At 35.7% G+C, this 11,830-nt stretch overlaps 1 protein-coding gene across 1 annotated transcript; it reads right to left on the minus strand.

Moving 5' to 3' along the window:
* Positions 1–3,315: 3,315 nt before the first annotated feature.
* Positions 3,316–4,305, minus strand: LOC107830292 (blue copper protein-like). The gene is made up of 2 exons (XM_016657815.2): positions 4,137–4,305; positions 3,316–3,518 (listed from the first exon to the last, which is right to left on the minus strand). Exons 1-2 carry the CDS (start codon positions 4,303–4,305, stop codon positions 3,316–3,318), a joined length of 372 nt encoding a protein of 123 aa, XP_016513301.1.
* Positions 4,306–11,830: the final 7,525 nt, after the last annotated feature.

Consider the following 11,830-nt stretch of genomic DNA (forward strand, 5'->3'; position numbering starts at 1 on the left):
ACAGCTACCAGTCGATCATTCAGATGGTTCCCTATGAGGCATTATATGGGAGGTGGTGTCGTTCGCCAGTTAGATGGTTCGAGCCGGGGGAGGCTCGGTTGTTGGGTACAGACTTGGTATAGGATGCCTTGGATAAGGTAAAGATTATTCAGGATCGACTTCGCACCACTTAATCTAGGCAAAAGAGTTATGCCGACCGTAGAGTTTGTGATAATGCATTCATGGTCGGAGAGAGAGTTTTGCTCCGGGTTTCACCCATGAAGGGTGTGATGAGGTTCAGAAATAAGGGCAAGTTTAGCCCTAAGTATATTGGACCCTTCGAGATTCTTGAGAGAGTGGTGAGGTGGCTTATAGACTCGCATTGCCACCTAGTTTATCAGTAGTCCATCTGGTGTTCCATGTGTCCATGCTCCGAAAGTATCACGATGATCTGTCCCATATGTTAGATTTTAGCTTAGTCCAATTGGACTAGGAGTTGACTTATGAGGAGGATCTGGTGGCTATTCTAGCCCGACAAGTTTGATAGCTTAGGTCAAATATTTATCCTTTGGTTCGAGTGTAATGGATAGGTTAGTCGGTCGAGGGATCCACGTGAGAGTCTGAGTCGGACATGCGGAGTAGATATCCACACATTTTCACCAGTCCAGGTACTTTTCTATGTCCGTTCGAGGACGAATGGTTATTTTAGAGGTGGAGAATGTGATGACCCAAAAGGTCAACGTATATTTTAGAACTCAATTCTGTATTTTTGAAACCTCAAACAGCTCCTTTTTTCCTTCCTTGATTTGCGTGTGCGGTCTGTATCTTCTTTTGGAGGGCTTTTATGTGAAATACTTATTAAAATGAGAATTCATGCCTTAAAAATCCTTTTCAGTTGACTTCGATCAATGTTTTAAGCAAACGAACACAGATCCATATTTTGACGATCCTAGTGGATCCGTATCGCAATTTGGGACTTGGGCGTATGCCCGGAATCGAATTAGGAGGTTTCTAGCTCGAGTTATCGCATTTTGTCTAAAATTTGAAGTTTAAATGTTTAAAGAATTTAAAGATTTGACCAAAGTTTGACTTTGTTGCAATCGGGTCTGGATTTTGGTTCTAGAGCTTGGTATAGGGACATTACTAGATCTATGACTTGTCCACAAAATTCGATGCAAAATGAAGTTGAATTGACGTGATTCGGACGTCCGATGTTAAAATAGAAATTCATAAGTTTCATTGAAAATTTCATTTGATTTGGTATCTAATTCGTAGTCTAAGTGTTATTTTGGTGTTTCGATCGCGCGAGCGAGTTCATAAAATATTTTTGGACTTATGTGCATATTTGGTTTGGAGCCCCGAGAGCTCGGATGAGTTTCGGATTAGCGTCGGAGTGGTTTTGGACGTAGAAAATAGCTGGTGCATGTGTGTTCTGGTGTTGGACTGCAGACTTCGCAAATGCGAGGTCTGTCTTATAAATGCAAGATTCACATTTGCAAAGGATACTTCACATTGGCGAGTAGGGGTTGAGGGCTAGTTTCTCGCATTTGCAAGATTTGGGTCGCAATTACGATCTTCTCAGGTTCGCATTTGCGAAGGCAGCAGAGGTGTGAAGGCTTCGCATTTGCGAAGGCTTTTTCGCATTTGCGAAGGCTTTTTCGCATTTGTGGGGTTCGCAAACCCCGGGTCGCAATTACGACATTTGCGCCTGGTCAAAAGCTAAGATAGGCAGGATTTTTCACATTCTTTCAAATTTTCAACCCTAAAAAACCTTAGAGGCGATTTTTCCAAGAACTATTCTTCCCTAATTCATTGGTAAGTGACTCTAACCTACTTTCTTTCAATTACCCATTAAATTTCATAAGATTTCAACCTTAAATCTTTGATTTTCATGGTAGAAATTGGGGATTTGGGTAGAATTAGGAATTTTTGTAAAATTTGAATTTAGACCTCAAATTGAGGTCGGATTTCGAAACAAATTACATAACCGGGCTCGGAGGTGAATGGGTAATCGGGTATTGGTCTGAATTTCGGATTTGGACCAAGCGGGCCCAGGAGTTAACCTTTGTTGGCTTTTTCAATAATGACCTTAATAGAACCTCTTTCATTCGTGGGTAGTTCCTGAGGCTTATTTTGAATCGTTTGGTTAATAAATTGCTATATTTGGTTGGTTCTTAGGCTTGTTATAATGGCAAAGTCGTGGTTGAGTTTTGAGTTGATTTTGGAGCGAGGTAAGTGTCGTGGTTAACCTTAACTTGAGGGATTAGGACTTGTTTGCCTATTTGCTATGTGTTTAAATATTTGGGTACAACGTATATGTGAGGTGACGAGTACTTATGTGTTGTTTTTGGGTTAAAGCATGCGGGTGGGACTTGTTTCATGTAATTTACATCCTTCTTTGATTATGGTATCCATGCTTTGACTAATTTATTACTTAATTGATCGTTCTTTCCGCATTTATGAACTACTAGTCTCTAGACACGTGTGTTGTACGTGTGTCCCATATAAATTAGTATACACTTTTAAACTATATAGATAATATCAAAACATATGTAAGTAAAGAGTAAGTGAAATTTTAAAGGAAAGTACAATAGTATGTAGTTACACACAATCAATTGAATTGGTATAACCTTTTTCTTATGTAGTTCTAATATATCAAAAATTCAGTGTGACGTTTTCTTTTTTGATATTTCAATAACATATATATTTTTTTCTTAAGATCCACACAATTCCTTCTCTCGAGAGATGCACCATTTTGGCCCTCGATAGAAGAAACAATAAGGAGAGATCAAGAGAAACGTATTACCCGACTTTCATGTCAAATACATCCTTAGGAGGTCTGTATCATCCTACGTTCGAGAAATACGTTGCTCTAACTATCGAATCACGGAAAACAATCCGAAATGAAGAATCAAGGAAATTAATGGAATTATATTTATAATTAATTAATAAAATATATTCTTCTTTTATTTTTGTGATTGCAGTTTATTTTCTGTACTTCGAAAATTGGTTACAAACTCCTCTAAACTTTCATTTATAAACTTTAATAATTCCAAAAGAAAATTAGAGAGAATCAGTAAGAGTGAAATGTGAAGAAAATCCAATCCATTGACAGGAGAACTTTAAAAAATAGAGCCGTTTAACTTCTTATGAGAGGTACACCAATAAAATAATATAGAGTTCATCATCAAAGAGAAAGCTCTAGATAATGACTAGAACATTCACATAATTATTAACAGAACCTTACTAGTACATAAATAAAAGAATACAAATTGACAAATTTAAAAGAAAAAAGAATGCAACAATTACTTCTCAAACAATACTACAATGTGCTTCTCAAACAACGTGCAACTCTAGCTTGAGACCTGAAGAGCAGCGTGTCTGGTTTGTAGAGATGAAGTAGTAAGCCCCAGATTTGTCAAGAGTAATTGATGTGCGCCCACTGTTATCTTTTGTGTAAGTTTTGACACTATCGCAAAGTGCGTAGCTTGCAATATCCACTGAAGCCACATCTGTCAATTTTGGGTGGTAGATGAAACCTGTCAACATATCATAATCTGTTAATTTCATTCTTTCTTTTGTAAATTAAGTATATAGAAATTAAGTCAAGTATTAATCTTCCTCATCAGGTTAAATTAAATTTCACCAATAGAAAATTTCATAACAATGTTAGAAAATACAGTAGCATTTTTTCAGTCCCAAAAACAATGTCATACTTCCTTATTTATAAATAACTCAACTTTAAACGTCATGTTTTACCCTTAATGAGATGATTTATAGTCATACAAGGTTTTATTTTAAATCACAAATTTAAAAGTCTTCATTTTTTTAAAGTTCGTGCCGAATTAAACACCCCACAAATTAGGACGGAGGGAGTAGTAATAGTTAAATTCATATATATGTCCTATCATATCAGCTATCACACCTTCTATATGGATAGTTAATCTCATTATTTTAGTATAAAATTGTTCACGTGACTAATTAATACTCAACCAAAATTTTATCCTGAAATTGTTATTCCTTATTCCACCAACCACACGACCCTTAACAGTATGTCATCACGGATAAAATGAGACATTTAAAGCTAAAGAGTTCTAAAGCTCAAAATAAATACGTGTCATTATTTGTGTAAAAAACAGTTGTTAAGCAATACTCACGAAGAACATCTCCAACGCCAAAGCTTTTCCCATAAGCCCAATGATGATAATCAACGCCTGGACTCCATCCTTTTCTGCCTCCAACCACGTACTCTTTCGCAAAGCTTGGCACAACAATACTCAGAATGAAGAAAATGCACACAAGTTTAATACTACTAGAACTGGCCATTTTCACTATGCTAGAGCTCTTTCTATTTCCTTTCTAACAAAGGAGATTGGAGTATTAGAATAGAGAGAGAGAAAATACATAGATTAAGGCAGGTGTAAACATAGCATTTAAGTTTGTTTTTATAGAGATGTCAAGGAATCCTAGTTGCAATATTTTAAAATTTATGTTTCATTTCGAAACGTACCTCTTCTGCTTGTTTATTGATCAACTCTCTGCACGTAAGTATACTAAATTGGCTTCAATTATGAGCGGTTTATAGCCAGCAGGACGATCACATTGATTAGCATGGCCATTGGCAAAGGAAGACACATGATTTTCTGGTTTTCTCTTTTTTTTCTTTTTTTGTTTTCAATTTAAGTTATATGCACGGAGTATGCAAATATTTTTTACGCTATTATTGAATTTTAATATGTTAGCAGGTCAGTTACCATTTTTAGGTTATAATTTAAAGTTTATCATGGAGATATACCTCCAAATAATCTTATAAATATCATAATTTTGTAAATATATTTTACATGGTCGGTTTATCTTGATATATTATGATCTTTTTTCCTATTTAGTTATTCAAAGTTATTCAAAGATCTATTCACCCTGAGGCTGCCCACGTTATACTCCGATGCAGCCCTTTTGCAAATTATGTGTAATCGCGGAATGCTTCGTGCACTGAACTTGTCTTTTTCATCAATATATGACCTAACATGCTCTCTCCACAAATAGTGAATGATTTATTCATTTTGTTTTCCATGCATCAATAACCATATTAGGGGGGGGGGGGGGAGGAGAGGAATACTTTCAATTTGGAATCAAGAGAGTATAGTGTACAATGTAATTCACAATTACAAAGAGATTATGAAATATTTTTTATACAAATAAACTCCAATGCCCCAATTTGCCTAAAAGCCAGCTTTGCCACATACATGCTATAGCCTTCAACTCTTCCTCGACAGGAATAATTAACGACTTGATTTTGGTATTACAGCCAAGGGTCGAATTATTGGAAGAATGAAAATAATTATAGAATAAGAGATAGAAGAAACAAATGAAAATAAATTCCGGAAATTTTGGATCTAGCTGAATATCCATATGACAAGCTAAGTGAAGCATTAATGAAGGAAGCTTCCCTATTTTTTAAGTGAATGAAGGTGAAAATTAAACAAGACGCGTCTTCTCTTCACCTATTAATGTAATAATAATTATAAAAATAATTTAAAGCTGCATTGTTTATCAAATAAAAGAATCAAAGCATGCGATTACGTTAAAGGCAATATTTGGGATCTAGCCGTATATCTCGCAATGCCATAACGCAGGAAACTACTCAAATGTTGAAGGACAATTTTTATATAGCTTCGTTAACGAAAAAGATTCACCGGCAAATTCTCTCTGTGAATTGTATACTCCATGCCTTCCAAAATGATAATACTTTTCGAATTTCGAGAGTCAAACGAGTTGGTTTTCGACCATAAATTTTTTATATACCTTTTAAATATTTTGAATTGTAAATTATTATGACTTATAGTACTTTAATGTAGTTTCGAAATATAATTTTACTTAAAAAAAAAACTTAAAGATTTTATGACAGAATTATGGTCAAAAGTTAAAAAGTTTGACTCTCGAAATCCGAAAAGTATCATCTTTTTTGGACAGAGAGAGTAATAGTTTAAATCGACATAGTAGAGATAAGATATTTTTATTGTAATTTAATTTAGGTTTTCAATCATTCAAAGCAGTCCCTCACGTAAGACTGTACTGAACATTTGCCTGCTCTATACCGTTATACGATTTCAAATTGTGTTAACCGCGTCGTCATCAAAATATTTAACCGTTAACAACAATATTGATCGAATTTTTCGTTTTGCCTATTAGGAATTACTTTTTAAAAAATGGTAGTTGGAGGGAAAAAAGAAAAACGTTTTATTGATTAGTCTTGATACTTGCCTCCTCACTTAGATTAGAAAGCACTAGTGTTTCATTATTTCTTGCTTCTTCGGAGCTTAACTGATATTCACCGTGTTAATTTTATTATAAGATCATCTTTACCTGTTGAAAATTTCGTAATTACAAAATGATGATTTGACACCAAAATATTGATGTGTTAGCATTAGTCGATCTGTAAGTTTGATTACAAGGATAAAGGATAATAGTCTCAAAATAGAATATGGGGATTATTTTATTACATGTCTAGTTAAATATTTGATTTTGATATAACCAATTTCGAGATTTATGTCATAATTGGGATATAACTTTTATACCACACTTAGTATGGGATAATAGTCTCAAATTACTAATCCCGGAATGGGCAGCCTGATGCACGTGTCACGACCCGAAATTCTCACCCTCGGGATCGTGATGGCGCCTAACATTTCACTTGTTAGGCAAGCCAACGTTAGAATAGTTTTTAACCATTTTTAGCAAATCAAATTAACTGATACCAATTAAACTGAATAAATTGAAATAGAACTGAAATAGAGTGAGAAAAAATCATAATAACTGCAGTATCTAGATACAATCCCAGAAATGGTGTCACAAGGGCACGAGCGACTAGAATAATACAAGTAATGATCTGAATGAAAGTAAAATTGTATGAAATGAAATAAACATCTAGAATAAGGTAGAAGGGGACTTCAGGCAATCAATTAGAGAAATCTACTGACCGCTGCTAGGACTGACTCCAAAAACTTCACAAGAAGTGCAAAGTGTAGTATGAGTATAACCGACCCCATGTACTCTGTAAATGCGAGTCTAACCTCGACGAAATAGTGACGAGCCTAATGCGGGTCACTTACAATAACCTATACACAATATAATGAAAATAACAGGAAAAGAACACAAAAAAGTAAAGCAGATAATTTATGAAAATAAACTCAATCCTCGAAATCAGTAAAACCAGAAACATCAATCCTCAAAATCTCATATGAAAACACTAAAGCTATCACAATGCACCAATGAATACAAAACACAAATCTGTTGCGGCACGCAACCCGATCCCACTATATAATCGGAATCAATATCACAATCCTCCCTTATTTTACCATATCAAAATCACGTATAAAATCCGTTGCGGCATGCAACCCGATCCCACCATATCAATATTAATCCTCACTTAATCCACCCGTTGCGGCGTACAACCCGATCCATAAACAAAATTAATAAATGTGATCACTTCAACATCTCAATTCACTAGAGTTTCTATGACCCAAGAATATGAAAACAAAGCAATAAGGAACTTTGTACCAAATCAAGAAATGCTACAATTAATACAAAGTAACAAGACACGCCAAATATATGATAGTTAAAGTGTACAAGTAAGACAATTAAGGCAGGTAGCAATTAATCATGGAAGCATGGAAGAAACTAACATTTTAATACGAGAATGATAAGTGACAAAGTAGCAAGTTAAAGCATAGAAAGCAATTTAAGTATGTAACAGTTAAGACATGGAATAAAATAATTAATGGAATACGGGAAAGCATGGAAACAATTATTTTGACGAGATATATACACTTATCACCTCACATATACGCCGGTACACATGTAATTCATATAACACATAGCTCAAGGGTTCCTATTCCCTCAAATCAAGGTTAGACCCAATACTTACCGCGCTCCGCAAGCAAATCAAAGCTTAATTGGGACCTTTACTCTAAAATCAACCTCCAAACTAATTGAATCTAACCAAAATCGACTCAGCAACATCAAACAATGCTAGGAAATCAATTATAATACATAAAGTTAAGATCTTTATAATTTTTCTAAAAAGTCAATAAAAGTTAACCGCGGGACCGCTTGGTCAAAACCCAACATTCGGACCAAAACCAAATTATTCATTTGCCCTCGAGCCCGATTATGTGATTAGTTTCAAAATTCGACCTCAATTTGAGGTCTAAATCTCAATTTTACAAACCCCCCCCCCCCCTTCCTAATTCTTCCTAAATCCCTAATTTTCTACCATGAAAGAACATAGATTAAGGTTAGAAATCAATGGGTGTTGATGAAAGTGGAAGAAAACGAGTTAAAGTACACTAACTTATGAAATGGTGATAAAATTTCTCTTCAAAATCGCCTCTAGGCCGAGCTTTAATGAGAAGATAGTGAAAATGGATGAAATCACGTGTTTGGGACTTTTTAAATCACTGGCGTCTAGTCACTTCGTGTTCGCGAAGGACCTGACGCGATCGCGAAGTACTGCGGTCCAAATGAACTTCGTGTTCGCGAGATGTTCTTCGCATTCGCGATGGCTCTTCCGTCCTGGCCATAGCGTTCACGACCCAATGATCGCGTTCGCGTAGAACACCAGCCCAGCTCCCCTAGAATCCTACAAACCTTCGCGTTCGCGTGTGGGTGGTCGCGTTCGCGAAGAGTGATCCCCCTAAAGCTTCGCATCCACATATTCCCGCATACGCGTAGGGTAAATCCATCCCCATCCCAATTTACTCTTCGTGGGAGTATCTTCGCGATCGCGAAGAAGAATTCACTAGGCACCAGCAATAGCCAAAACTGTAGCGACCCGACTTGTTGTTTTAAGAATTTACGCCTCGTTCAGTAACTTAAGGTCTCGAGCAGCTTCGTAATATGTATTATGACCCGCGAGTGTGGTCAAGTTTGATTTTCGGAAGATTCAAAATTTAATTAAAAGAACAATTCTCATTTTTGAAGCTTAAATGAAAAAATAATTGACCGGAGATTTGACTTATGTGTAAATGACCTCGGATTCGAATTTTGATGATGTCAATAGCTCCGTATGGTGATTTTGGACTTAGAAGCGTATCCTCATAATTATTTGGAGGTCCGTAGTGGAATTAAGCTTAAAATGCCGAAAGTTGAATTTTTGGAAAGTTTGACCCGGGGGTAACTTTTTGATATCGAGGTCGGAATTCGATTCTAGAAATTGGAATAGCTTCGTTATATCATTTATGACTTATGTGTAAAATTTGAATTTGAAAGTCATTCTGGATTGATTTGATGTATTTCGACACAAGATATAGAATTTGAAAGTTCAAAGTTTATTAGGCTTGAATTGAGGTGTGATTCGTGGTTTTAGCGTTGTTTGATGTGATTCGAGGCTTCGACTAAGTTCGTATGATGTTTTAGGACTTGTTGGGATATTTGGTTGAGGTCCCGAGAGACTCGGTGAGTTTCGGGGTGGTTTCGGACCATTTCTAGGCAATTTTTAATTGCTGGTTTCTACTTACAGAGGTGTACATCGCGATCGCGAACTTTTGGTCGCGTTCGCGAAGAGCAAACAACAGTTTGGGGCCTTGTGAATCGCGATCGCGTACAACAAATCTATGTTGCACTGACTCGATTTTGGATGCTTATATCTCGCAATCTATAAGGAATTTGGAGATGATCCAAAAATGAAAGTTGTAACCCTTAATGTCTAGTTTTGAGAAAAGCAAACCATTAGGTATTTGGAGTTGTGTACAAAAAGTTATGGTGGAAACACTATAGGCTATCTGGAAAGAGTTTGAAAATCTCTGTTGCATAGGGCTAACTTTGGAAGCTTATATCTAGAAATCTATAAAGAATTGGGAGATGATCAACAAATAAAAGTTATAACTCTTGGTGGCTAGTTTTCATAAAGTTAAACCATTTGTAATTTGGAATTTTGTATAAAAGGTTATGACCATTATACTAGAGGCTGTCTGGAAGAGATGTGGGAGTTTGTTCTTTGCGATCGCGATTGGTTTTCCGCGATCGCGAAGAGCAATATTGGGGCTGGAAATTTTTGTGTTTCGCGATCACGAAGAGTAAATACCTGGTCAGTAGCTATATTTCGAGGTTTCTGCCATTTTTGATATATTTGGAGCTATGGAGCTCGGATTTAAGCGATGTTTGAGGCGATTTTCACCATATGGATTAGGGTAAGTGTTCTATATACTAAAGTGTTTATATTTCATGAATCTATGATTATATTCATCGTTTAATTTGGATTTTAATGGAAGAAATCAAGATTTTTATAAAATCTTCCAAAAACGATAATTTAAGATTTGGAGGTCGAGTTGTTATTGGAGTTCAATAAAATTGGTATGGTTGAACTCGTATCGGAATGGGTGTTCGGATTTCATGAAAATTTTATCGGGTTCCGAGGGGCGGATCCCGCGTTGACTTTTGTTGACTTTTTAGAATAAAATTTTAAGTCGATGTATTATTATACGGAATTGTTTCTGATGAATTTTAATGAAGTTGTACAATTAATTTGGATAAATTTGAGCTGTCCGGAGGTCAATTCAAGCAAGAAGGCTATTTTGGAATATCGGCCTAACTTCAAAAAGGTAAGTGTCTTGCCTAACCTCGAGTGAGGGAAATTACCCCTTAGGCATCGAGTCTTATGTGCCATTTGTGAAATGTGAAAAGCCGTGTACGCGAGGTGACGAGTACGTACTCGGGCTTATACGTGCAAAAATTCATTGAATTAAAGTCTTAGACATTATTGTGTAGTAAATTATTAAATTTTAAAAAATTATTAAATCATCTGTTTGCCATGCCTAAATCCTTATTGTTGAATTTTTTTTTATATGATAATTTGATGTGATTGCTACTTGAAATATTTATGAAATTTCGTGAGTATTGTTGGTTTAATATTTCTTGGAAATTAATTACAATATGAATTTTCTTATGCAAATAATTAATTTAAGCGAGCTTAAGAATAAGTGTTATATAATTATCTAAATTTGCATTAATGAAGGTTTTGCTTTATGTTGAGTAATTTTTATCTCTATTGATTGTTTTTGGGTGTTATATATATTATGTGGAGCCTTGGACTATTTGTTGTAAAATTAATTGATTTTGTTATATCTTTGAAATTTGGTTGTGGCCATTGGGCAAATTGTGATATGAATTGATTTTATTATATTGTTGTGTTAATTTTTCGTGTAAATTATTGTGTTGTGTTAGTTATTATTTTAGGGAGATAAGGGTGGCATTTCACCGTTGATATTATGTGGGTATAAGGGTGTCATTTCACTATTGTTGTGTTTGTTGGAATATTGTCTGGGCGAAGCGATAAGGGTACTATAGGAGCGATAAGGGTGGCAATAGGAGCGATAAGGGTGGCTATTGATATTGTCTGGGCGGAGCGATAAGGGTGGCTATAGGAGTGATAAGGGTGGCAATAGGAGCGATAAGGATGGCTATTGTCAGGGACGATATGTGATGATGTGGGGTTGTGGTGTTGATGATTTTTATGTGATGTTGTGATTTTTCTTCTGTTTATTTTTATGCTTTGTGCAATTGGTCTTGTTGATAGTAAATTGATAACAATCTGTTTTATGTTGAAATTGAGAGCTTGTGGCTATTGCCAGGCGGATTATAAAATAAAATCTGGGCACGAGGTGCCGTGAGTAAATAATGAGGATATTTTGGCACGTGAATTGTCCATGCAGTTGTGATATGAAATGTGGGTACGAGACACTGTGATGAAATGATAATGATAATTGGCACGTGAATTGTCCGTACAGCTGTGATATGAAATGAGGGCACGAGGTACCGGAAAAATATGATAATTTAATTATGTGCACGAGGTGCC

This window comes from Nicotiana tabacum, chromosome 9 (genome assembly GCF_000715075.1).
Source record: "Nicotiana tabacum cultivar K326 chromosome 9, ASM71507v2, whole genome shotgun sequence".
Taxonomy (NCBI): Eukaryota; Viridiplantae; Streptophyta; class Magnoliopsida; order Solanales; family Solanaceae; genus Nicotiana; species Nicotiana tabacum.